The sequence below is a fragment of the Atractosteus spatula genome, chromosome 15 (genome assembly GCF_055471065.1).
Source record: "Atractosteus spatula isolate fAtrSpa1 chromosome 15, fAtrSpa1.hap1, whole genome shotgun sequence".
Taxonomy (NCBI): Eukaryota; Metazoa; Chordata; class Actinopteri; order Semionotiformes; family Lepisosteidae; genus Atractosteus; species Atractosteus spatula.
Window position 1 is genome coordinate 21,091,178 of NC_142720.1, and position 27,560 is coordinate 21,118,737.

Genomic DNA, 27,560 nt, shown 5'->3' on the forward strand with positions numbered 1-27,560 from the left:
AAAATGTTGCAAAGACAAGATGTGTTACAAGCTGCAAAATATTTCAGAGTTACAATTGAGGAAAATACCCCAGCAAGTCTTTTGTTAGTGAAGTCTTTACTTTTACAGTAATATGCTCTGGATCACTGCCATGAAGAAAAGGTGAGGTTTCACACCAGAATCGTTTTCTAGACAGTAAAGCACGGTGTTGGGTCAGTTCGTTTTTATTTGTGATGCCTTTAGATTTGTCTTAATTTCCCATTGGCATTGGATGATGTGAACCCCCAAGCGTTTATAGTGTGTGAATGCAAGGTGTAAACAGATATTTTCCTTCTCTTCATCAGATGCACTGTGTTTTGTGTTTTGTGGAGGCTCACAGTCTGATTTTTTTTGGTGTCGATTGTCCATTTGTAAATTTTAAATCCGCCTCAGATATTAATTCACAGCTCTGATGTGTGGTCCAGGTTCTTTCTTCCTACAAAGAGCTCGAATTGCAGACACACCTAAAATGGATACACTGTAAATGTCTCATTGGTCTTCTCATGCAGCAGGTTTCCTTTAGGTGAGGTTATATTCCTCCGGCATTTCTGCTGATCTCTGTGATTACCGAGTGATGATTTGTGAAATTACTCCATAAACATCTGATTAACACAATGTGGAGTTCGATTACCAATCATTTATAATTGTCCTTGATAGGTATCTAACATTTTAAACTTCTGGTTCATATGTATTTGTTTATACTAAAAATCCATCGATTTTCTAACTGCTTCTTCCATGTTACAGGGGAGCCCAGAGCCAGGGGAGAACCAGGGCCAACCTTCCCAGAAGCCAATTAACCTGCCAGTATGTTTTTGGACTGTGGAAGGACAAAGGAGTACCCAGAAGAAACCCATACAATCACTGGGAGAACATGCGAACTCCACGCAGACAGCACCCCAGGAGCTGAACCCAGGACTCCAGCACCGCGAGGCGGCAATGCTGAACACTGCACCACCGTGCCACCTTTTATATATACATTTATATTATTTTAAAAATTATTTTATATGCATTATTTTTAGATTTGTTTCATTATGATGAAATATTTGCTAAAGAATACTGAATTGATTATTTGCCATTTTAAAGTATTTTAATAAAATCGTCAGTTTTTGTTGTTGTTTTTCGCTGTTTGACTAGGAGCTACTCGCCCTGCGAATGCACACCGGGCGGAATGAGAAAGTGTTGTCAGACTCCGCCAACCTGCCTGTTCCTCGTCTTAAATCACACACAAGCGGTGTCCCTCACTGTCAGCACTGCATCTCATGAGTGCCCAGGAGGCTATAGAACTCACATGTCACCGAGAGCCACGAGACCCCCGGCCGAATAATCCCACCCTACCCTCGGCAGTGGTCCCCAGTCGTGTGCCACTGCTTTGGGAACGTAGAATCGGTTGGCTAGTGAATTGACCCAGGCTCGAACCCTTGGTCAAAGAGTTCAGCCTGCACCCAGGTGAACATCTTTACTAGTTTAGCCATTCGAAAAGTACCTTGTCTAGATTTCAGTTTGAATCTCCAGCCTGGAGATGGAATATTCTTGCCTGCAGGTCCAGGCTTGGGCAGTAGTGGATGAACCGTCTGCCCTCGTCGCTCTGTCTACGTCTCACATCCCTTCCCGCCATCACTGGCTGCTCCTGTCGGAGTTTCGCTCCTTTTGGAACTCAGTGTCATCTCGTCATCCCACAGCTGACACCAATGCGACACTTTTTACGTTTTTGTTTTTCAAAACAGAGAGCGGAGATCATGCACATCAGACTGGATCAGTCTCACAACCACAGTAACAGCTTTTTTACCATAACGGACACAGCTTAAGACACGTGACTCTGCAGTCCATAGACCCCTCCAGCCCATTGCAAGGGCCCCATATTTGTGCTCCCTGACAAGGTCCTTTTAGGTCCTGTGACGTGGACTTGTGTGACGGTTTTCACTCTAGGGGTAAATGGTATAACAAACTCCCTCCAAACTAGAGTTCCAGAGAGGTTCAGGATCCTAGAGCCCTCAGGGCACAAGCTGCTCCACCTCCCTTCTCACATTGAATATACAAACAGAACACAGTACCACCGTGAACACAGGCGGTAATGTCACCGGATTCTGTCCAAATGATCGACCCCAAGGTGAAATACATGCAGCGCACCAGGCTTACAATCAACGAGCCCAGTGTAACACGCCACGCACTGTGATATCGCCAGACTACTCACCAGTGAGCGCAAATTTACCAGATTATAGCGATAAATCTGCGTTGGATTGGTTGGTGAACATTGGTTACGAGACAAAAAAAAAACGGCACTGAGTTTTATAAAGAAAACCAGAACATAGAGCAATTCTACAATTAGACGACCATCACGTATTCGTCGAATTTGAATAGAGTGTCCACATTTAGAAAACGGAAAGGACCGTCAGGAGAGGAATCAATTTTCACGTTTTCTGCTAAGGAACCTTCTTTTTTTTTTCCCCCTTTAGGATAACAGAGTTCACACTTAATGTCAAAGATCACAACTTTCGCAATGATTACCGTACAGGAAAAAAAAGGCGATTATATTCAAATGAACCGCATTACTCCATAAGGAAGGCGTATCGCTACCAGCAGGGGGAGGTGTGTGTGTGTGGTGGGGGAGGAGGGGGGGGGGGGTAAATTCGTCTTTTAGACCTTTGCATTTTTCTCCCCGGCTCGCAGGTCAGGGGGTTTATAGCAGGGCCCTCCGCCGCCTGCACTCCCCCGCCCGGCCAGCAGGGGCTGCCTCTCCTGCCCGAGTTGGCCCCGGGCTGGCTGGCAGGCAGGCAGCCTCGCCTTCACCGCGCCTGCCCGGGCCGAGCAGCCAGTGCGCGGAGGCGCGCCGGGCGGACGGCGGCGCTACTGCAGGAGGAGTAGCGGCTCCGGCCAGACGCGACATCGTCTCGGTCAAGTCGAGCAGACGAGACGCGGGGCTGCGAGACCCCCCCCCCGGGATTTGCAATGACCCCAGCCGGTGAACGGTGATGGGACCGAAGTATATGTGCACCCGGACCCTGTGAAGTTTACTGGGAGCGCTGGTGGGGGGAGAACTGAGCGGTGAGATGCAATAGCATACTGTAAGTGTCGTTTTTCATTTTGTTTCCCTTCCACATACATGCATCAGATTTTTAAATACCTGTTTCCCTCGCACAAAAAGTGCCGCGGGGTCTCGATAAAGTTTGTTTCTTGTGAGGTTTTCGCTGGTTCGGTCTTTTTTTGTGAGCCGGGCTTGCTGTAGGGCTCCGTTCCCATGGTGAAGCGTACTGTGTGTTGGCTCACGCTTGTTCGTGTGTGCTCAAGCGAGGTGGTGGAGAGCTGCCGGGAGTGCTGTGTGTCTAGAGAACAGCACACAGACCGGCAGGAGAAAACAGATGCATTGAATACCGCAGCTGTGATGGGTGTTATTACATTGAGGTTTTGCAATGCTGAAGTGTGCTCTTTCCTGGAGGAAGCCATACCGCCTTATCACTTTGTCTCTGGGGACTTAATCCTCTTCTGTGCTCGACCCTGCTCAAGCCTCTGGTATGCGAGCCGTTCCTGTCCGCTGCTTTTCTGTACTTTCAGATTAATGCAAGTTATGTAACGCATCGCAGTCCTGGTGGTTCAGTGCGTCTTGTGTGACTGCTCTGTGTAATGTATAATCCGACTCGTATTTTAAATCTCCATATCCACACTGCTCTCGCAACAGCAGCCGTTAACGCAGCGTTTACATCCTTTGGATACGTGCCACGGCGGGCGGGTTGCGTGATTGTGGGACGCCTGAATAAGATAGATAGATACTTTATTGATCCCGTGAGGGAAATTGCAGTGCAACAGCAGCTTAACACACACAACACAGCCACAGTGTAACGAATTATATAATAATAGTACAATACATACAATACAATACAAGAGTTACTCACAGTCCGGACGCACAAGAACAAACTAGAACAGAACAGTACACAGAAAATCGTATCACACTCATATCACACATATGAATATAAATATAGATGTAATATTATATTTATAATATTATGGGTTTTTATAAACCCATTTATAAATAAATGGGTTTGCATGTTCAAAACCCACGTGTGGGAACAACCCGGTTTACTCTACATGACACCCATTTACCTGTTAGATCAGGACATCACTTTTTTTTTGAGAAATCGGTGGTAAGCCAGCGGGATGCACGGTGCCAGGTGCGGGCGACGATCTTGTCTGGTGTTCTGGTTCGGAAACAGAACTGCGCTTTGCTCTGTGTGTAACGTGTTGTTCGCTCGCTCTTGTCAGTGCTGGTTCGGTACTGACCGGATGGGATGGGAACAGAACCTGCAGCGGAAGCTTGCTTGTAGGACAGGACCCGACAGTTTGTTTGTTTTCCTGCGGATGTGTTGTGCACGACTTGACTTCAATCCGCTTGCTCTGTTTGGAGCTGGGGACAGTTTAACTCATTCTTTGGAATAAGTGGCTTGCACGTGTAGTACTGGACAGGACGGTTGAGACAGTTTTGCTGTAAATCAAAAGAATTCGTAGAGGGGTTGTGCTGTTAGGGTCTCCAATGAGCGCCCAGTCAAAAATTCCACACCAACGTGGACAGAACATGCAAGCTCCTCAAAGAAGCACCTCAGTCAATAATCACATCCATGATTCAAAATCCTTGAGGCAATGACCTCCCTTTCTTATGCCCCGTCTACATACCTTCATGAATGTGGTTTTGTTCTGCTGGAAGCTCGTCTTTACAGATTTTATATGTTTGCAGACTTTCGTTTTTTAAGAGTTTTTTTAATACCAAGCTGCAAGCCTGTACATGTTTTTAAGTTATGCCTAAGATGATTTGTATACAATCTAGTAGTTGTGTTGATACAGGGAAGCTTGTGCTCTTTTGTGTTTGCTGTGTAGTTTCGGTACACAGTACTGTCGGTTTTCTCATTTGGACCGTCTGTTTAAAGACAGGGCGCGGGTGATCACTGTCACATCATTGTTTATCATAACATTGCATTTGCCACGTTGTAACTTTGCTTAGGTACAGCTGTTCAACTAAGAAGTTCTCCTTAGCTCATCCTTTTTTTGCTGTGATCATTTAAAATGTATTTTTAAAGTAACTTGTCCCTTTTAATTAGGATGACACAGAGGCATAAGGTTAAGAGCTGCTGGCTTACAGCTCCTGGGTCCCGGAATCAATTCTAGACCGAGGTGCCGTCTGGGTGGAGTTTGCATGTTCCCCTGTGGTCAAGTGGGTGTTTACCAGAGCATTTGGTTTCCAGCCCCCCAGAGGCATGCCCCTGGGGTTAATTGGTGCCTCTGACTTGCAAGCATGCCCTGTAATGGACATCCATCCCTGTTGTTTTGGTCGATTCATTCGTGCTGTAGATTTGTTAAAAAAACTACTGAAAAAGACAACAAAATATCGGCAACATGATTGACTTTCAGTTCTTCGCTGTCACAGGGCACCAGCTCATCGCAGGGCAGACACACGGAAACACACACACTCACACCAGGGCCAGTTTTCCCAGAAGCCAGTTAACCTGCCAGCATGTTTTTGGACCGTGAGAGGAAACCGGAGCACCCGAGGGAAACCTAGGTGAACCCGGGGAGAGACTCCATGCAGACAGCACCCCAGGCCCAGAACTGAACCCAGGACCCCGGCGATGCTAACCTCCGTGCCCCCATGCCTGCCCAGGGGGAATCCATCATGTGTAAATTGTCGTGGGCTGAAGTCTGCTGAAGTCTTGGGAAGAGTGCGTTTAGGTTGGAATCTGTGCAGAGAAAAGTGCATGAGGTGCCATGCCGAGCTTCTGTGCGCCTGCTGCCTCAGCCCTCGACTTCTGCAGCAGATCTGGGGGTTATAGAACTGCAGCTGGGAGCTCAGAACAAGCGCTGGAATTTATTGTGAGACAGGCGGTTGGGCCAAAACGTGGCTGTTAAATAAATTATGAGAAACCATTTTGCTGTGTTGGAGGTTTTTTTTTTTGCCCTGGACGGGTGTGGAAGTTGTACTGTAGGAGTCAAATTAAAAAAAAATACTTTCACCATGTAAATGTTTCCAGTCTGCTGTTTTGAAGCAGGGCATGGCAGTCCTGTTTGTGTTCTTCGGTGTGGTATTTCTCCTGGCTGGGCCGGCTCCAGCGCTCCTGCAGGTGTGCGCTGTTTGATTTGGAGCCTCTCTTTCCTGGCAGCGCGGGGCTGTGAGTGAGCGAGTCTCCGCAGGAGCAGCAGGCCGACGGCTGTGTGTCACCGAGCTGCCTCCCCCTCTCCACAGGCGGCTGCAGCATGCGGCGGGATGGACGAGGAGGAGCAGAACCACTACGTCTCGCAGCTCAGGGAGGTGTTTGACAGCTGCGACACCACGGGCACGGGCTACCTGGACAAGGAGGAGCTCTCGGAGCTGTGCCGCAAGCTGCACCTGGAGCCTCACCTGCCGGTGATACTGAGCACGCTCCTGGGCCCCGGGCACTACGCGCGGGTATGTAGACTTCGCTCTCCCGAGCTGGACCAGCCTGGTGAAAAGCGCTCAGGGCACCGTGCTGTGTGCACATGTGTTTGGGTTCCATAGTACAATCGCTAAAAATATTGCTTCAGTAGTTTGGTCAAACCCTAGTTGAGAGGGAGAAGACCTCTAGTGACAGAAGGCCCAATAGTCAGGAGAGCCAGTGGAAAGAGGGAAGGGTCTTTTTAAGGTTTTAGACTTTTAGGCATTCAGCAGCATTGTAGTTACTGTGAGCCAGGGAGAAGTTCAAAGCTTTAAATGTCCACTAAAGGATTTTAAAAGTTGATATTGAATGTAGCACAGCATGCTGGCACAGTGGTTAGCATTGCTGCCTCACGGCACTGGGGCCCTGGGTAGAATCCTGGATCTACGGCACTGTGTGTGTGGAATTTGCATGTTCTCCCCATGATCACATGAATTTCCTCTGGGTGATCTGGTTTCTTCTCTCATTCCAAAGACATACTGGTAGGTTAATTGGCTTGTTAATTGGCGTGTGTGTGTGTATGCATGCATGTCTGTGTGTGTGTTTGTGTTTGTGTCTGTGTGTGCCCTCTGATGGACTGGCATTCCATCCAGAGTGTGTCCTGCCTTGTGCCCATTGCTTGCTGGGATAGCTTCTGGCTCCCCCACAACCCTGTATTGGATGAAGTGATTAAGATTAATGGATTGAATGCGACCATAAGCCTGTGTAAAGATTCCAAACCTGGAGCAACACGATCACTTGTATGAGATCCAGTCGGTGCTCTGGTGGGTGGGCTGTGTCATTAGTGTCCCCACCTCCTGGAAGTGCTTTTAAAACTGTCTGTGGCAGGTGAACTTCGAGGAGTTCAAAGAAGGCTTCGTAGCGGTTCTTTCACACTCCCTGGAGCTCAGCACATCAGAGGAAGAGAGCAGCTATCTCGAGCCAGGTAAGCAGGGGTTCTCTGTGTGCAGTCCATTCAGGTTTTTGTAGAAATACCTTGGTTAGTTCCCAGACTCGATAGTTTAAGCCATCAGGTGCACAGTTGAGACAATGTGTCCTTGGTATACTAAAATTACTTGAGATTTGTTGTGTAAAAAGTATTCTTTGTCTCCTCCTAAAAATGGACTTAAAGTCTTATTTGGTGAAAATATAGGAGAGGAGAGAAAAATCTGTTTGTTGCACAATGCATTGAATTCTTTTGGGTTTTAAAATTTATTATATCATCTTTATATTTTACCACGTGATGACGTTATTAGCTGAATACAAGTAGTAGCAGTGAGCCAAATACCATCCATCCATTTTCTAACCACTTCTTCCAGTGGATATGCTGAGTCTTGTAAGCAGGCCCGGCCAATGCTTTCAGACATGTGCTTCTCATAGAAGGCATACTTCCTGCCATTCACTGTGCGGACGTGTAGGAGCTCAAGTTAAACCCAGTGGTATTTGGTTTAGGGCGGCATGGTGACAGAGTGGTTAGCGCCCCTGCCTTGCATGGCTGAGGTCCTGGAATTGGGTTTAATTCTGGAACTGGGGTGCTGTCTGTGTGGAGTTTGTACGTTCTCCCCACATTTGCGTAGGTTTACTGGGTTTCTTACGGGTTCTACTGTTTCCTCCCGCTGTCCGAAACATACTGGTAGGTTAATTGGCTTCTGGGAAAACTGGCCCTGGTGTGAATGTGTGCGATACTGTGTCTGTGCGTGCCCTGTGATGGACTGGTGTCCTGTCCGGGGTGTATCCTGCCTTGTGCCTGTTGCTTGCTGGGATAGGCTCCGGCTCCCCCCACCACCCTGAATTGGAAGAAGCGGTTAAAAAAATAGATGATGGTATTTGGGTAATTGCTGCTACTTGTATTTAGCTAATAACCTCATCACATGGTACAAGACAAATGAATACAAGATGTTATTTCTATAGCGGAAAGGAGTGACCATACAACAGTTGCTTATTTAGAGTAAAAAAAATGGGAATAGTGGCATGACCTGGGCAACATAAATAGTGGTTGTTTTATGCAATGTTAGAAGAATGAAATAGCACAAGTTAATTTATGTTGATTTTTATGCAGCACCATATGGAAGGGTTTAAGTCTCTGGAATGTGGGAGATCTACTGAGTTTCCCCTGTCTATAGCATAATTCTACCGGAATCACAGGCTGCCTTTTCAGAAATAACTTGTGAGCAGAAATCTGTACATAATAGGAGAGACTTTGCCCCAGCTGCCTTTGATAATCTGACTCGCATTTCTGTTTCCTTTACTCACAATGTTACTCGAGCACTGTCCTTTGAAGGAAAGCTCTGCATAGAGGTATCTTTCACATACCATACACAAGAATTCCCCAGTGCATTATCAGGTTATAAGACGCTCTCTGTGTATTTAAGGAAAAATGTCACTATGAACTATGAAAAACTAAGAAGCACACTTCTCCCTGAGTGTAACGATGCAAAGCTTAGTCTGGACCTGCAGGTGATTGTTGCCATGTGTGATCTTGTGTTGTTAAGGGCATTAGGTGAGCATAGCTGTTAGTCACAATATATTTTTTATTTAGATGGAGACTCCCGAATCCTTTGTCTGCTTACTGTCATCTCGTTGATCATTTTAATACAAAGGTGGTAACGCTGCAGATTTTCAGTTAATTTGTGGAACTCTGCCACCTCCAGTTGTCAGTTGATGGTGTTTAAGAAAACAACACCCAGTCCTCCCGGTTCTGTTCTGATGGTCTCCGTGTTTCATCTCTTGGTGAGCTCTGCGCATGAAGGAATGAAAGTAAAGGGTTAAGGTTTCGAGTCCCGACATACTTCAGAATCCAGGAAGGAAGGAATAACCACTGCAGGGTCTCTGCCAACGGCACCAGACTTCTGAGGCTCTTCCTTGCGCCCTTCCCAGTGCTCGCAGAGGAGGTCAGGCCCAAGTACGTGAAGGGGACAAAGAGGTATGGACGGCGGTCTCGGCCCGAGGCCCGCGGTTCGGAAGTGGAGATCGCCGAGGACCCCGAGACCCCCGGCCCCAGGGCAGCCAGGGGCGAGCCCTTCTCCTGGGGCGCCCGGACAGAGCAGCTGAGACGCTCCGCCTCGCTGGAGAGTGTGGAGGTAAGCGGGAGGCAGCCCAGAGCCGCCCCCGGCCTCCTGCCGGGCGGCTCCTGGCTGCACATCAGAGAGCCCCTTGTGTTTGAGCCCGTCTCCGGGGGGCACGGGGGCCGTTTCTCCCGTGACTCATTTCCGCTTCACTCCGCGCTCCCTGAGCCTGCACCGATCCACGTGTCTTGCCAAGTTAGAGGTGGGCTGCCAGTTTATTGCTCTGGATCGTGTTATGATTCCAAGTGTTTCAGCGAAATCTGGGCAGCTGTGCTCCTTCACTCAGTTGGCTCGTCGGATGAAAGGCACCTACTGCAGGGCAGACAGCCCCGCGGGGCCGCGTGTTGCACTCCGGAGGAATGTCTGTCCTCCAGATGCCAGCTGACGCTGGCTCCGGCCCTTCTGTGGAGCAGAAGTGTGGTTTTGAAAACCCTCTCTACCAGGGCAGTGTTGTTAAACTGTACTTCTCCTCAGGGCGGAAGGAATGCTATAAACTAGATTTAGTCTATCTGGCTCATTTGGTTGCTACTAGAGTAATGTTCTGAGAAGTCTCTTGAAATATCTGAGTCGGCTTCAACCACATGGCTGGGGAGTTGGTTTCAGTCTCTCCCCCAATCCCTTTTGTAGATAAGTGTCTGCTGTTTGATTTCTTGAATGGTTTTAAATGAACATTTCTTTTGCATCCCGGGGACCTTGTGCTGCTAAGGAGGGGATATAGGAACCAGTCTGAATGCACCTATGATTTTAAGAAAATTGAAGTGGACTGTATATACTGTAGATGAGGGCAGGAGTCAAAAGCTGGAGGAACATGTATATCTGGGAAGCATTTAATGATCTGATACCACAAAGCACTGGGCAAGTGTAGGGCTTCCAGAATCTATTTTTCCCTGGATTTTCCCTGGAATTTTTATACTCTCTTGTGTGTTTCCTGAGTTCCCTTTCTGCTGAACGGCTTGCAAACATGCCTTTTCAGGTTCTTTGCACTTCTTAGTGAAATGAGTGCATTTCGTTACACTCTGCTTACTAAGCATCAACAGCACATTTCTGGAATTCACTGTTATTGTAATAATACTGCTTACCTCTCAAAAACTGGGCAGATGTCGTCTAACTGAAAGCTGCTGAGCGTGTTTACAGATATTTTTCATCGTTCAATACGCCTCTGTTTCTAGAGATTATGTTCTCTTCATTTTAATCTGTATGGCATTATGTAACTTTGCAGTACGACATTGCCAGTCCGGATTGGTGCTGAAAGCCCTAGATATCACAACAGTTAATGTTTTCCAGAGTCTTAGCATGCAGGCCTGTTTGCATTGGTAAAACACGCTGTTTCAGCCAGTGCGAAGCATCGGGCTGTTTGATAGTTAGCATTTGCATAATTGTGTGCTGTTTTTGATGTTTCCTTTGATCCGTGCTGCAGATTAGTCCCTGGTACACATGCATCTGTGACATTTAAAGATTGAATTGAAAAAGGAGTTCAGTGTTGTAATCAGTATTACAAGAAGGCTTATACTCTTGTGTGTCGCAGCAAGTGACCAGGGTGAGACTCAAGCACACAAGCTCTGTCCTCACGAGAGGTGACACAAGTCTATTGCAGGACCACACCCAGCCCTTTACCATTAGAAATGTAAAGCTTACTTAGAATATCTGGCTAGAATGTAATCTTGGATTACGCATATTATAGACATAAGGGCAGGCTTTCTATAAGGGGCAAGCTATCTTTTTATGTCTGCATGTTTAATTTATAGAATAACTTCAAAGGAGGATCCTGATTCCTGTGTCAGGACAGACTCAATCAAGCACTTTCAGACCGCGCGAGAGAGCTGGGACTTGATGATGTTCTGGATTGTAATAGAGTGGAGAGTCAGAAAGCACACAAATGGTCTTCTTGAAAAGCAATTTGTCAGAAATTTAAGGATAAAAACGAATACATGCAAAAATATAATGAAAGTGGAATAAGAAGGGATGAAACAGAGATTTATAATCCTGAAGAAGAAGGTTGTAAATTATTATTGAAATTGTTTCTCATTTATTGTTTGTTTCAGTGACCATGCATTTGACATTTTGGCAGCAGAGCTTTGTATGTACAATAGCACCTGATTGAATTGGAAGAATAAAAAAGCAAAGTTAAAAGAACATTTTGTTTAACACTAGAGGGAGATATTTCATAAAAAATAGAATAAAATGAAAAAGAAACGTGGATTTTTATGTGTTGAATGTGAAGAGCACTTATGGTGCTAAACTAGGTTTACTTTCAGAACCATTAGATTGCGACAGCAGGACAATCTTTTCAATCTTAAGAGCTATAAATCACACAGCAGGTGTCCCCACTCCTGCAGCAGTAGGCCTGCTGTGTCTTACAGGTTTTTAGGTTCTTTTAAAGCACCTTTGAAGAGCTGGGAGAAGCTGTGAAACAGATAAAGCCAATAGCAGATTCAGGCCGTTGAGATCCCAGCAGGACTGAAAACCTGTAACCAGCTTCCCAGGATTAGGACTAAGGCTGCAGTCCCTGGAGCATTAGCTAACTGAAGGATCTCCAGCTGTGGTCCTGAAGATTCAGAATCTCTTCTGGTATTCATTCCAGCCGAGCACTGAATGACAATTGGATCAATCAGTTGCTTGATTAGGATGAGCTAACATGCTATCCAGACCTCTCCACTTTGCACATTAAAGGCCGCTTCGAAAACCTGCCGGGCTGGTGTCGCAGACCCCTGAGCCCATTCAAAGGCCACATGTGTGGATTAGACCACAGACCTCACCGAAGGAAAGGCAGGGACCTGCAAGCTGCAGAAAAAAAGCAACCGCATTTGAGCAACGAAAGAAAACCAAATCTTTTTGTCCAGTGGGCTGGAATTGACTGAACTTGACACCACCCGGGAGTTTCAGTGGAGTACACGCGAATGTACAGAATGGAATTCTTTTTGGCACTGCCCTGTACAGTAAGCCGGCCTCTTGATTTTGTTTGCTTAAGCTTGTATTTGTTTTTTTTTTATTAGTTATTGCATAACAATGCAGTGTTCCAGCAAGAAAAGCATGTGGCTTTGTTGCAGTTTAAACATGCATGGTAACAACACGAGAATGTTTTTGACAGCTTAAACCACACAGTAATTCAATAAACAGCTCAGGTGTTTAACCCTACGTCCTCTTCCTTTCAGAGTCTGAAATCGGATGAAGAAACAGCAGGCAATAAGGAAGCATATAATGAGACATTTGAGTCACAAGGTACTGATTCTTCAATATGAATGTATTTGAATGTTTGTCATTGTTCCATAAGGGCCTCACAGCGCTGGGGCCCTGAGTTCAATTCCTGGGGTGCTGTCTGTGTGGAGTTTGTATGTTCTCTCTTTGTTTGCTGGGGTTTCCTCTGGGTGCTCCAGTTTCCTCCCACAATCCAAAGACTTGCTGGTAGGTTAATTGGCTTCTGGGAAATTGGCCCTAAATGTCGGTGTATTTGTGTCTGTGTGTGCCCTGGGATGGACTGGTGTCCTGTCCAGGGTGTACCCTGCCTTGTGCCCGTTGCTCGCTGGGATAGGCTCCGGCTCCCCCATGACCCTGAATTGGAAGATGCGGTTAGAAAATCTGTGGATGGATGATTGTTCCAAAGGGTTTTTGAGAAAACAAATTCTACCCCCACCAACAAGCGTCTTGTATTGATCTCTGAATAATCTCCAAACTCCAGAATCTCCTAATAGAATCCCTTCTATTATTTCCGCACTCCAGTCTCGGCAAACGTGTCCGATGGAGCAGAATTGACCTTGCCTGAATCCCCCCTCACTCAGAGCAGAGGCCGGTTGTCCTGTTGCCCCACACTGAGGTGCATTGTTCTGGGTTCGGCGCGCTGTTACCTCTCTCCTGCCTGTCCCGTGGCGCTCAGGCCAGTCCAGGAGGTGGAAGCCGGACGCCGTCGGCAGCCCGAGACAGACCGCCGGCCCCCGGGACGTGACGGACGGGCAGATGAAGGCCATCTGGGACGAGCTGGGGGTGGGCGGCAGTGGCTACCTCAACAGGCAGGAGCTGTCCTTGGTGTGCGACAGCATTGGCCTCGGCGGCCTGCAGTCTGAGGTACTCCAGCTGATCTCCGGCCAGAGCCATCCCTGGAGCTGGGTTTTCTTACAGACCGCTGGAATCTGCCCTGTCTGAGGCCTCACACACTAATGGGTGGGGTTTACTAATATTCTGGCTGGTAGGAGTATTTCCTGTAGCTAAAACACAAAGAACTCTTAACTTACAGAAATCTCTAAGTTTATTTTATGGTCAGTGAAATATGTCTTCAGGTTTCTGGCGTAGGAATAAGCAATTTTCTTCTGTCAGGAGTTAATTGGTGGCTGTTCTCTCACTCCGGTCTGTGTTCATTTTGCTTCCTTGGTGGGTTTCAGTACCTGATTTTAAAATGCCGTCCAAGGTGATTTTTATAAAGGGAAGGAAGTATGTTGTTTGCGGAATTTAATCATTCAGATTTGTAAAATCTAGCATTACAATGCATGTTGGTGTTAAATTTAGGTTTGAGTTATCACACAGGAATTTTGAAATGTTTTATAAGCAATTTATTGTAGTTTATGGCTGTGCTTAGTGTTCCAGCCATTCATTCCAGCTCCACTTACTTTAATCAGATGCTTTTAAAATGCAGCTCTCAATCTGTAGACATTCCTGTTGGAGTGCCAAGCGAATAAGGCATTAAGAACCGTTTTGCATTCCAGGAGCTGGATGCGCTGTTCGCAAGGCTGGACAAGGACCGGGATGGCAGAGTGAGCCTGAAGGAGTTCCAGGAGGGGCTTTTCAGACCCGCCCCCCTGTCCGCTCCCACCACCTCCACCCCCATCAAACCCCAGCAGTGGGGCTCCCTCAGCCAGGTCTGAGCCCACCCTTCTCTGTACGAGCGCCAGCGCTGCCCGATCACTCTGCACATGGCCAGCCAGATGAATGCAACGGGGTCCCGAGGAAGGCCGAGACACATAACAGAAATAGTGCAGACTCTGGTCTCTTGATTTATAGGGCGGAATATTAAGATTCAAGTTAACTCTTTGCCAATTGGAAGAGTTTTTTGTTTAACTTCTCCAGATTGCATGATTCTCTCTTAATGAGCTTGTAACAGGCCTCGCAGTCGTGGAAGTAAAGCCCTGCGCCTGCGTTGCTGCGGCTGTCCGGTGGGTGGTGGGACGGGACTCCTGACAGCGCGGTGGGTCTTCTCTTGCCCGCAGGCCTTCGAGGACAGCGCCAGCAGGTCGGCCCGCCCCTCTGTCCTCTCCACCACCGTGGGGCCCCGCTTACTGTCCTGCCTGGACGACGGCTCTGGGGGTGCAAGCGCGGAGCAGGTCATCGGCATCTGGAGCAGCGAGGGGATCAGGAACGGCAAGGACATCCTGCAGGTACGTTCCCAGCCCAGAGCCCAGGATCCCCTCGGAAGAGTCCGCACTGCAGTGCTAGGTACTGCAGTCTTAAAGACCTTCATTTCCAACTTGCTTGGTCATTCAGTCAGCCCTTCTTTCCCCTCTCTGCGGCAACAGTCTCTCAGCCAGTTTGTCAGGAACTGTGTGGCTCAAACTCCACGGAAGCTGGTTTAGGTCAGGCTGCTCTGTGACGGTGCCAGCTAGACAAGTTCCGTTCACCCTGGGATGAGCTCTGGATGTGTCCTCCAGGAATTAAAGATTCTGTGGCTGTAATGGTATTGTATTCATAGAGCCCAGTGACGTCACTTTACGCTTTTATGTGTTTATTTTTAGACTCCACAGTCAATATTTCATCTATGAAAGGAAATTAAATAGAACTGGAGCAGATGTAGGGGCCATAATAATCGTATTCTGTTCTGATTCAGAGTTAATAATGCAAGACGTGATTATCTGTTATTTGGTTGAGCGAGTCTGACTGAGGTGTTTTTCACTTGAAATGCTACATTATCCTTGTGTTCATCAAATCACTTTTCGGGCTGAAAGGAAACAAGCTGATTCACCTGGCAAGAAGGAATTGTCCACGTGCAGTTTTTAAAAAAAATTGGTTTGTAGTCTTTATCAACCTAAAACCTTTTTATTTGAAAATGAGTTTTTGCTTGATAGGTTAGTGGCTCGATCACATTTATTGTCGAGCGCAGCAATCGATTAGAGATTGAATAGTCCATGCACTCACTGCCCCCGGTTCCATTCTCTCTCACTCCTTCACCTGAGCCCTGTGGGATGAGTGGAATAATCCTGTCACGCGTCTCCCTAGATCCTGGAGTTCCCCCTGGATGAGAAGCTCAGCCTGGCAGAGCTGACCCTGGCTTTGGATAATGAGCTGCTCTCAAGCGCCAATGGAATCCATCAAGCTGCACTCATCTCATACAAAAGTGAAATCCAGTTCCTGCAGTAAGACTCATCCTTTTGTTCCGTTTTTACCTAATAATGGGCATTTGCAGGTTATAATTTTTTGCTTTATATTATAAGAAAAAAAAGCAATAAGAAATCGAACTGCAATTGGTATACAGCAGCCCTCATCATAAATGTACAGCACTTCATTTTCCACCAAAGTGATTAAGGTCCATAGTAGAAGAATGTCTACTCTCCTACTTTAACCAGGATGTCCATAATAAAAGGATGTTTGCTACCAGTAGGCATTCATTTCTGTGTCTTATCTGGTGTCAAGTGAGTGACGTTATAAGGAGTCTTCCCAACTGTTTCTGGCTGCTCCAGAGCCTCAGCTGGCAAAGATGCCTGTTCATTTGACAGACAGAGCACTTCGGCAGGACTGGTCTTTTTTTCTCCAATCTCTAAGCTCAGAGCCGCTAATATTTGTATTCAACACATATTTCCGACTAAAAAAAGAGCACAGGTACACCCTGCTGTACTTTGATTTTCTTTCTGTGGATTCGCAAGTATGTTGGCGATATACTTATACCAAGATTCAATCACCATGGCCTGAAAGCATCGCTGTGGCGCTCAAGCCACGCTGGCTAAGTGTCACCGGCAGGGGCGCTCTTGCTGTTTAAATGGCTCCGAGCTGGAGAAGGGAAGATCCTGTGCTGCAGTGGGAGCAGGAGGCTGAGGAGTTGTCCTGCTGTCGTGTCTGTCTGTGGCGCAGTGTCCAGGCGGAGCAGGCCTGCAAGGAAAGAGACAAGCTGAAGGCGGACCTGGAGCGGGCCGAGAAGAGGAACCTGCAGCTGGTCAGGGAGGTGGACGACCGGCACGCTGCCATGGAGTCTCTCAACGAAAGCAAGATCAAGTAAGACCTGAGTTCCTTCTCCTTCTTAAACATGCCAGGCATTTCTGACATCCTGTCCCGCTCGTCAGGTTCGCCGGGAACTGGACTAAAGCAACACACCCTGGTTGCTTGCTAGACTGGTTCCACCAGGGGATACGTGGCACAGAGCTCTGGGTGAAGAGACTGCGCTGGTTTCAGGTTCCACATGGTGTCTGCGGGGCTGTAGCTGTAGCAGGGTTTCTCCTCACCTTGCAGGAGATGAACCTGGAGCGATCCTCAACGACGAGAAATCTTTTTGATTTCAAATGGAGGGTTTGCCCACAGAGAAGGGGCAGCAGAGAGTGACCCTCCATCGTTCGGTGGTTTCCCCTGAATTCTAGAGACCTTGAGCAGGACTACAGGGACAAGCTGTCTGCCATCAGGAGTGACCTGGAGAGAGAGAATGAGCTGCTCTGGCAGCAGGCGAACCAGCAGAAGGCTAAGCTAGAGGAAGACCTGGCGACTCTGTGGGCGGAGGACACCAGCCTGAGAGCAGACGTTACTGCAGCTGCTGAGGTGAGGTCACGCTGGCAGACTGCACACTGCAGCATCATTTGGCGAATCAGCTGTCAGCTGATGATGTCTATTATAGAGGCTGTAGTGCAATTTGTATGTGTGGCACAACAATGCTGAGACAGGCCTGGTGGGTTTTACTTCGTCTTTAATATTCACGATGCCTTGATATAAAGTCATAAGACTAGGAACAGGGATTATGAGGCTGTGACTGCAGCCTCAGTCTTTTGCCCAGTTTTATCTGGCAGTGTTTGCTGCTGTACAGCACAGGCTGTGTTTTGCTCAGAGGGACGTTTGTTTCCATGTTTCGTTCTGAAAGAGATTACAGACTGACCACTGGTGTAACGAGTAATCTGGATTAACCCACACGTGTTCCCTACCCCATTTATCTAACAGGAGAACAGCCACTTGGAGAAGGAGGTGAATGAACTGAGGAAAAAACTCTCAGAGTCGGAGAAAACCATTTCCAAACTGCAGAAGGACCTGGACAATCTGCTCATGTCGAAGGTAAACATAAAACACCACCTCTTATGTTTGTTTATTGAGTGTGTTGATGTGGATGCTCAGTTTTTCATGTTACTGTCAGCCGTTTCATATATATAGACTTTAAATGCTGTGCAGTTGAAGTTCTTGATGGTAATCGTGAATTAGATATCCATTCACAGAAAGTCTTAAGATGATTTTGCTTTTTCTGTCCAATATTTGTTTAGACAACTGAATTTTTTTTTTTTATCGGTTGGCAGTTTGGAGCTCTGGATCCCCACGGCTCTGGCCTGCTGGGTCAGGAGGAGCATTTCGCGGAGATAATAAAGGAGTACGAGCTGCAGTGCCGGGTAAGTGTGTGAACACAGCTGGAGCCCTCAGGGTTCTGGGGAGCTGAGAGCTCTGGACACATTACTGGAGGATTGTTCATGCCAACGTGAACATCTGTTATGTCCTTGAGCAGGGCAGTTAACTACAGTTGATTCAGCTCCTTTGGCTCTGTAAACAGGCGTCAGCGTTGTTATGGAGTTACCTTGCAGTTGACCAGCGTCCCAACCAATGGAGAGCCTTGTTCTCTCACTTTGCCTCCTTCTACATAAAGGATAAGATCTGGCTCTAGTGATCCCGCAGGCTTGGGAAGTGGATCTTCAGACCTGCCCCTCTAACACGCTCTGCTGACGGAGCCGGTCATCTTTTGACACAGGGTGACCTCTGTGGTGTCTGACAGGAGAGTCAGTGCTGGTTGGAGGAGCAGTGCATCTCTCGCAGGCGCCTGGCATGTCGGAGGCGTCACTCGCTGCTTTGAACAAAAGCCAGGAAGGCCAGTTGATGACCTTCTTGCACATTTATAGCTTGCATGTGCTGCAGATCTGAATTCCTAGCCTCTTGGTTTTGGTTAATTTTCCATTGTTGTTAGGACTTTATTTTTCACTTTTTCTCTCTTTTCTCATTATGTGTGCTGAAACGGATTAAAAACTGAAGCCACTTTTAATCGTTAAAGATTACACCCATAAATCATCAAAACCCCACCCATATCATTACAGTTCTTCCACCTTCACTGGTCGGAAGTCCAATCCTCCTTATATCTCTCTCTTTTGTTCTAATGCTTGCTTTTATTTGGGAGTCTAGAAGGTGAAGGTGAGCAGTTTGATTTTCTGTGCCATGCGTCATGTGCTACACTTTATTTAATATGTCGACCCTAATGTTTTGAGTAAAATTGAAGCATAAGATTAGATGTTAAAAAGTCACTGTGAATGTTCTGCATGTTATAGACTGAGACATTTCTGTTTGCCTTTCTGTTTTCTGAAAAAGGATTGAGTTTTTAGAAAGGTTTGTCACTCCTTTCAAAAGTTCTTTATGACGTAACCTTCATTCTGGTTGGGAAGAAAATAACTTTTGAGAAAACCAGCTTTTTCAACTGTTTATGGATTTTAGTTTAAAGGTTAGATTGGTGTTGTGCAATTGTGTCATGTCTTATTTGTCTTTTTTTGTTTATTTGACTGTCAGTAGCTGAGTCATATTTGTAACTGATCATTTAAAAGGAGTCTGTAAACATTTTGGGGGAGGTGAGCACCTTGGACTTTGCAGCGAGATTTAACATTTTTTTCATTATTTTTTCAACAATCTGTATTTCTTTCAGCTGATTCCTCTAAACTGTTGAGTACGCAAAATGCTTGTTCACACAAAGATCAGTCAAGAAAAGGCAGGGAATCTCTCTGCTGAAGTTCCTCAGTTCCTGCTTGGCCACTTCAAGCTCTTCATTGCATTTTTTAAACATTTTTTGATGCAATGGCGAACAGAGAACTGCTGCAGCTTTCTGCACTTAATGGCACAAGGCCTTTTTTCTGCCATTCCGATGAGACAAGCCACTCAGCTCACAAGCACTGTGCTTACTAGTGCACATTTTTCCCATGCTCTGAATATTTGACAAAACTGTGTAATCGAACATTAGAAATGCAGAACACTCCTGCCCCCACCACATCCCAGCAGTGGCTCTTAGGATCTGTCTTTCAGACCTTTGAGGTGATTTGACCTGGAAGCATCCTTGTGGTTTTCGAGTAGTCTGCATTATTTCATGCTGGTGACCAATGCTGAAAGGATAAGTGAGCCTGGCGGTGCAGTCTGAGCTCCGCTGACACTGTCTGTGCCGTGTGCGACACAGGAGCTGCGGGACAGGAATGACGAGCTGCACACAGAGCTGGAGATCCTGCGGGGCCAGGTGGCAGACAGAAGGTCACGTCACAGACAGGACACCGGGTCCGGCGACCCCCGAGCTGCGGGCCGGGCAGCGCTCACTGACTCAGGTAAACCTCGCGGCCTGTGCTCTCCGCCCTCCGCAATATGTGAAAGCTATGAGCCCCTCATAAACAGCGGTGAAAGCTGAAGCCCTGCCTTTGTTTTACCTTTGATAGCTCATTCTAGGGCAGTGGTTCCCAGTTCCTGGTCCGGGTGACTCTCACACACCTACTGGTTTTCATTCCATCCCCCTTCATTAGATCATTGAAGCCTTAATTGAACTGAGAAGTTGCTTCAATTGAATATTTGCATTTCTTTTCTACTCACAGGTTTGGGATTTTATCACACTTACAAAATACAACAGTTAAAGCTCCAACCTGTTTTAAAAGCTGGAACCAGGATTTGGAACCACTGCTCTGGAATAATTCTGTGTTGTGCAACTTTTCTGTACTATTTTCCTCATGCGATGATTCGGGTCCAAAGGAGAAGGGCTGTTCTTGAGGCAGGAGGGTTGTTGGGCGGTGTTGCTGGAGTCTGGGTGCTGCTACGTAAGAGTACAGTGTTATTTTGTGTCTGAAAACAGAGCATCACTTCAGGCAGTTATGGCTGATGTGCAGCGCAGACCAAGTACGTTTGCTATCTGTCATAGTATTGGACGTGTCTTGTAGGTCCGATCTCTCCTGAGAAGGATCCGGAAAACATGAGCATAGAGACAGAGCTGGCAGTGCAGCAGCTGAAGGAAAAGCACCAGCAGGAGCTGCAGGATCTGAAGATACAGCTGGAGACCAAGGTGAAAACACAGCTTGGGTCTGGGAATGCGCTGCGGCTTGAGTCGATGCTGTCGCCATGAAACAGCAGACATGATCGATACTCCAAAGCTTCTGTTAAAATCATGTAGTGGCTCGTGCTTGTCGGCTAAGAAATTCTTGGTGTATTCTGAGGGGGCTTAGAAGGTTAATAAGCAGAAAGGGATTCTCCCTGTAGGACACATCTAGTGGCTTCATGCAGCAGCTCCACTGTAAAGGAATTTGCGACACAGAAGCCTGAGTCTGCATCTTTCCGAAGGTGAACTTCTACGAGCGGAGCATCGAGCTGATGAAGAGGAACATGGAGGTGGAGCGCAAGGACATCGAGCAGGGCTTCAAGATGGAGATCAGCGAGCTGGAGGAGCAGAAGAGGCAGCTGGAGGAGAAGAGCGAGCGGCTGCAGGAGGCCGTGGCGGGGCTCAAGTCCCCGCTGCCCTCCTGGGGGCCGGAGCACGACAAGAGACTCCTCCGAGAGAGGGCCGAGCTGGAGCAGAGCTACGCCAAGGAGATCTCCCACCTGGTCCAGAGCCTCACGGCGGAGAAGGACCAGCTGGAGGAGGAGCTCACGCGGAAGCTGGAGCGAGAGTTACAGCAGATGAGGTTAGCGGTCGTTGTTTTCTCCTTCCTTATAGCAGCACACATGGGCAGACTTCTTATCCTGGCGTTGTGCTAAGAAAAACCAAGAAAGCTTTTCCATGGAGTGAGTGTCCCAAGGCATGAAATCTTTAGCTGAAGATTCAGGACCGCAGATCCCCGGTGCATGTTGGACCCTAGTGTTGCTGAATGCAGATCGACCCACGCGGAGAGTTCAAATTACACTGACCAGTTTTCACTGCATGCCACCGTTTTCTTGCAGTTTTGATTCCTCACCCAAAACTTAACGTTGATGACGCATTAATGGGATTGACGGACCCGTCTCACTGGTTTTTGCCAGGGTTGTGTGAGAAATCTGACATCATTAGTTTCCGTCCATCCATTTTCTAACCACTTCATCCAGTTCAGGGTCATGGGGGAGCCGAAGCCAGTCCTAGCAAGCAGCAGGCACAAGGCAGGGTACACCCTGGACAGGACGCCAGACCAGCGCAGGGCAGACACTGACACAGACATGTATACATTCACACCGGAATCAATATTCTCAGAAGCCAATTAACCTACCAGTATTACTTTTTATTGAGTAAAAAGTACATAGTATTACTGTGGAAGGATACTGGAGCACCCGGAGGAAACTCATGCAAAGGCGGGAAGAACTTGCAGACTCCACACGGACAGATTTAGAATTGAACCCAGGGCCGCAGCACTGGGAGGCAGCAATGCTAACCAGTGTACCACCCACATTAATTTTTACACACTATCACAACAGAATACTCTTGTCCGGACACTCTGAAATGCATCACATAACACAAAATGCTAAATAATTACCCCCTTCAACTGCTGAGAGGATCCACTTTAAAGAAATGTCACATTTAATTCATGTTTGTTGGGCTGTAGAAATGAACATTACTGTAGTCACGTCAACCTCAAAAATATGTGGTGCCTAATTTAAGCATCGAGCTATACCTGACTAAGCTGAAATAGAACATAAAATACAATAGAATAGAACATCAAATGAAAAATCTCAGTATTTTGATCTATATTTTTTGTTTTTCGTATGAGAAATGAGAAAAGGAGCTCTGTAGGGTAAACTCGGGGGGAAAAAAGGATGGTTTCTTGTTCCGCCTATTTCAGCACCGAGTGTTGCATGCAGCCTAGTTTCATATTTCCCTTTTAATAATCGTCAACGTGTAAGACGTGAGTGTTTGTCTGTAGGGAAGAAGCAGCGGAGGAAATAGAGCAAAGGTTGTCCGAAAGGGAATCCCAGCATGCTGAAAGCCTGAGGACACTGGTGCACCAGCTGTGCCACGAAAAGAGTCAACGTCAAAGCCTCAAGGAGCACTGTGACCGGGAGAGGATTCGGTGGGAATCCAGGGAGCAGGAGCCACTTTTGGAAAGCGGGAAAAACAAACAGATCACTGAAATCCAACAACTCACTGTGGAACTCCAGGAAGAGGAACTGGAAACGGGGGCAAAGGGAGAAGGCGGGCTTCTCGGCATGCACGTGGAGCAGACGGATGATCGGAATTTCTTACAGGCCGGACCTGAATCTCAGCTGAAGGGAAAGAAGATGTTTCAGGAGAACTACAGTGATCAGTCCGCTGTCTGTCACCAGCAGGAAACACAGTTAGAGGCCCAGGAAGATGAGTTACTTCTTCTGCAAAGAAAGTTGCAAAATGCTCAGGATCTCTTGAAAAACACAGAAGAAGAACTGCTTCTGCCAACAGACAAACTAACGTTTGTAGGGGAGGACAAAGGAGGACTTGTGGAGAAGCTGGAAAATCAAAGTATTGTTGATGAGCAGTTGAATGCCCAGAATAAAGATCAAGATAAGGATTTAGAGGATCTGAGGAAGAGCAAACAAAACCTTCAGAACCATTTGGAGCAGGAAGACAAGGGAATTCTTGAGGTTGTGACAGATGTGGACTCAGAGATGGAAGAGAACAGGTGTTTCCTACCAGTCTACATAAAGCTGGCTAGTCTTTCAAATCAGCTAGTGAGAGATGGAGAATTGTCACTGCCAACGGGAGAAACTAAAGGCTTGTTGTTTCAGTTACAGCAGAAGGACAGCCTGATCAATGAACTGCAGGTCCTACTCGACTCCGAGATCGGAGCAAAAGACCGTTTAATGTCCGAAATCAGAAAGATGGAGGACTTGCTTAAAATCGGTGACAAACTCCCGAGAAACCCCACAGACACAAACCAGCCATTGTTCGCTGGGCTGGTGCCCAGAGGAGATGAGTTGTCTGAGCTGAGGAGGCAAAGGGAGGACTTGGTCATAAAGTTGCAGCAGACAGAATTGGAGGCACAGGAGCAGCTACGTCAGGCAAAGCAAGATTTCGAGATGGAGAAGAACAAACTGAAGGAACAGCTCTTTCACATGGAAAAACTGGTAACTGACTTGGAGGCAGTAATGGGTGAAGACGGTACACACAGGTTTGTGACCTTTGATAGCTGAAGGATGACTAATCTACAGCACTGAAATGCACCCTTGGATCATATTAATAACTAACAGAGACTGCATCCTGTATGTGATTTTCCTTTTCTTCTTAGGTAACTTTTATACCACTAACTAATAAGATGAAAAGCAAAAGACTGAATCATTAACTTCTAATTTGCTGTCAAGCATCGACGTGTACCAATGAGCATTTTGGAAATCCGTATTAACTTTTTATTGCACTGTACTAACAGACTTTTATTTTTTCTTACAAAAAAGCATGCTAAAAAGATTTTTTGTTAATAGCTAATTTTACATCATAAGCTGGAAAACTGCAAACCTTGTAACAACTTAAAAGCTGAAGAGGGTGCACACTTTCTACAGTCACAAAGTTGTATAATTAATAGACCATTTGTGCGTTTTTATCCCTTTTGTTACAAACTGATGGAAACCTGAAAAACGTTTTCCACTGTAGAACCTTAAAGTCTGTTGCAGGTTCAAAGCACAATGCATGATATCAAGGCCTTATCATTAGAGAATGATCAAATTCTTGTAATAATGAAAAACATTTTTAGTGTTGAAAAGAAATGTGAAAGCCACACAACACACATTGCTCTCCTGCCGTAGTCTTACTTGGCATTTGGCACTCGAAACTTGTGGTTCCTCACATATTCCCTCATGTTTATTCTGCAGGGCGGAACTGGACAGGCTGACCAGTGAAAACTCGACGCTGAAAGACAGGCTGTCTGCACTGCAGCAGGACTCCCAGAAGCTAGAGGTGGATGTCAATAGAAAACGGTATGTTTCAGACACGCTGTTTCAGTTTGTATTCGATGAATTTGCGTAATGAATTTCCTCCTAAAGTAAAAGGGGTCCCTCGCCTCTGAGATTCATTTGGCCTTTAGCAGCCCAGTCTGGAGTCGTCTCGGCTCACAGCCAGAAGCCCTGTAACCACAGGAGAGGAGAACGGGAGGCGTGACTCCTCCCACTGACCCTCAGGGTTCCTGCAGTCCTGCGGTGAAGGCAGGACTGGACACCGAGGAAGAGCAGCATCGCTCGACGATGGCGGCACAGGCCTGCGGTTGCCTGAGATATTTCAAAAGCTGGGCGATTTCAGGAACCCTTCTTTTGTGGAACGAACCCAGGTCCCAGTCACCCATATGCGTGACTTGGGCTCAAACCCAGGAGGTCTAGATGATGGAGCTCAATGTGAGCACCAGTTAGCACCTTAACACCTCGAGTCACTTTACAGCCCCGGAGACTCGTTTTAAAGAAGATTGTACTAATAGATGAACTGTCAAATGAGATTTTGGTGATCATGTAAAAAGCGTTAGTAGGTGTTACCGCAGAAATAACAAAAAAAAATAAAATGCTGCTCATGATGACCTCGTCCGGTTCACGTCTAACCTCAAGAACCTTCCCTGTGCTTTTTCTGTTTTACCCTCTTTGATTAAATAAGAAGTACAAACTGAAAAAAAAACTTGCTGCACTGAAGCAAGATGTTTTATTATATTTATTGCAGAAGGGTGTTTGCGTAATAAACCAACATCTTGTGAGAGATTTGAGTCTTGTGAGATCTTTAATACTGCCAGAAACATTTAATCCCTTCAAGCAGTTTCCGTCTTTGTTTGCAGGTTTAAAAGGTTTTTACAACTTCTTTACTTTGTAGAAAGCAGCTGGAGCAGATGACGAGTGAGAAGGAGACAATTCAGGCTAAATCGGAGCTAATATCCCAAGAGGCAAGTGAATTCCAAAGTAGACTGTTATATAGAGAGCATTAGAGACTACACTTTAATGGCATTTCAGGAGGGATGACAAGACCTTCTAGGAACATGTGTTTAGGAATTACTGAGGAATCAGCCATAAGAAGCTTTGGCATAACATGCTTAACAGTCTGGGGGTAGGATGAGGAGGTCAAGATCCCCGTGCTGACCAAGGGGTAGCTGCAGAGGGGGACCTGAGGTGAAGAAGGGATGCAGAAAGAGGAATGTGAGGAAGAGAGAAGACATCTGACAGGAAGCATTTGGGATTGGAGAATCTACGTTGTCCATTAGAGTTTGTAAAACCCCCAGAAAATACTGCGGTTTGCCCAAGTGCGGTCTAAGTTTTCTTTTGTTTCCCGTCGTTAAAGTAGAATTTGGAGAAAGTCTGTTAATTTGATCTTGAAGTATAATATCCTGCAAGCCAGCATAGTTCTGTGACATTTAGGTTTTGTTTGAAGTAACCAGTAAATAAGGACGTGCTTATGTGTGTGTGCCTGGGCAGAACACCAGGTGCAGGGAGGAGGTGATGGACCTGAGCAACAGGAACCTGCAGCTGAGCAGCGAGAACGCCGAGCTGACCTCCCAGATCAGGGCAGACCAGAGCGCCATCCAGCTTCTCAGCGAGAGGCTGGCCGAGGCCTCCCGGCAGACAGGGGAGGAGGCCGCGGTCGCCGGGCAACTGCGGGAGGCCGTCGCCAGGCTGGAGGGCGAGCAGGCCGGCTGGCAGAGACAGCGTGAGCTGATGGAGCAGGAGCTCCGCGCCGCCAGGGAGAAGGTGGGCCCAGGACTGCGCCGTGAGCAGGGTGGCGGCCATTCGCAGTCGTTATTGTCTGCACAGTAGTCCCTTGTCATACAGGCCTAATTCGTTCCTCGAAAACAGTCGTAGGGTGAAAACTCGTAGAACAGAAACTAAATTCCACTTACTTCCTGTGTTATAGTCCGCGATCGGCTCTGTCTGACCCTTTCCTCAGTAAAGCAGACGACTCTGGTAAATCAAGCTGGTGGTTTCTTTATTGCAATGAAGAAAGGAGGACAGACAGGGTTTACAGGTTAACCTTCCTAAGGGCAGCCACAGACATTTATTCTTGAAAATGAGCAAAATGTCCATTCACAAAAAACATTAAATGTTTGGTCATTAACAGTTTGTTACCTTGTAAGGTGTAGACAACGTCAGAAAGTTAGGCAGTTAGGTCATCCTTGGGCAATTTACCGAGACCCCAATCAGCTAAGACCCCCGTTCCCTTTCATGTTGCCAAATCAAGAGTAGGATACAGGAGTTACACCTCCAGTCGAGAGGCCCTGGAGAAACGGTAAAAGAGGCTTGAGGCCTTCATTGTTAACTCATGACAGGCACAGGTTCCTTCAGTTCCATCCAACTCAAAAATGTTCCCTCAAACACCCAATATCCACCTTCATACAAAACTGAAAAATATAAAGCTTTTATAATAAAAAAGTTAAATATAACTATTTTATATATTGGTCCTTACCATCGTCCATGAATGCAGGACTCATTTTGATTGCTGGACAGGTTTCCATTGGAGACCGTGAGCAGATCCTACTACCAGCAGTTATCCCTTTCTTAGAAGAGATGTTTGAGACAAGCCTGAAGATAGGATGTCAGGACAGAACCTTTAATCATCTGCTTCGAGCTGAATTACTAATAACGTTTTTATATCTTCTACTGCTCTGTCAGCTCTAACCCCAAGAGAAGCACCAGAGTGAAACAACTCCATGTTCTCAAGATTGGCACAGTTTTTTAATTAGAGTCGTAACTCTATACCTGTTTCGAATTAGCTGTGAAAGCACATTTGAAGTACTGATTGGGTGTTGAAATATGCCTCAGCTGTCGCGCCTGAGGGACCTGGAGTCGGAGCTGTCCAGCCTGGCTCTGAAACACCAGTGGCTGGAGCAGGACCGGCAGAGGCTGCTGGAGGAGGCGGAGGAGAGAAACCGCAAGGTAAGGCACTGGCTGCAGCACAGTTACACAGCATGGTGTGGGGTCTGTTTAAATAAGTTACACACCCACTACA

The 27,560-nt window shown here is 46.8% G+C and overlaps 1 protein-coding gene across 2 annotated transcripts in view; it reads left to right on the forward strand.

Moving 5' to 3' along the window:
* Positions 1-2,891: 2,891 nt before the first annotated feature.
* ninl (ninein-like) overlaps positions 2,892-27,560 on the forward strand; it is a 28,655-nt gene continuing 3,986 nt past the window's right edge. Inside the window, exons 1-21 of one of the 2 annotated variants that reach the window (XM_088934295.1) lie at positions 2,892-3,080; positions 6,242-6,445; positions 7,281-7,377; positions 9,309-9,511; positions 12,649-12,715; positions 13,368-13,555; positions 14,191-14,343; positions 14,692-14,859; positions 15,695-15,831; positions 16,544-16,684; positions 17,044-17,218; positions 17,612-17,722; positions 17,959-18,048; positions 19,860-20,001; positions 20,602-20,723; positions 20,999-21,339; positions 22,546-23,766; positions 24,461-24,565; positions 25,437-25,506; positions 26,033-26,305; positions 27,374-27,487. In XM_088934295.1, the coding sequence (XP_088790421.1) occupies positions 6,263-6,445; positions 7,281-7,377; positions 9,309-9,511; positions 12,649-12,715; positions 13,368-13,555; positions 14,191-14,343; positions 14,692-14,859; positions 15,695-15,831; positions 16,544-16,684; positions 17,044-17,218; positions 17,612-17,722; positions 17,959-18,048; positions 19,860-20,001; positions 20,602-20,723; positions 20,999-21,339; positions 22,546-23,766; positions 24,461-24,565; positions 25,437-25,506; positions 26,033-26,305; positions 27,374-27,487 (4,101 nt within the window). In that variant the 5' untranslated portion in view covers positions 2,892-3,080; positions 6,242-6,262. The remainder of the gene's footprint in view (positions 3,081-6,241; positions 6,446-7,280; positions 7,378-9,308; positions 9,512-12,648; positions 12,716-13,367; positions 13,556-14,190; positions 14,344-14,691; positions 14,860-15,694; positions 15,832-16,543; positions 16,685-17,043; positions 17,219-17,611; positions 17,723-17,958; positions 18,049-19,859; positions 20,002-20,601; positions 20,724-20,998; positions 21,340-22,545; positions 23,767-24,460; positions 24,566-25,436; positions 25,507-26,032; positions 26,306-27,373; positions 27,488-27,560) is intronic. The other variant, XM_088934296.1, reaches the window with a different exon arrangement.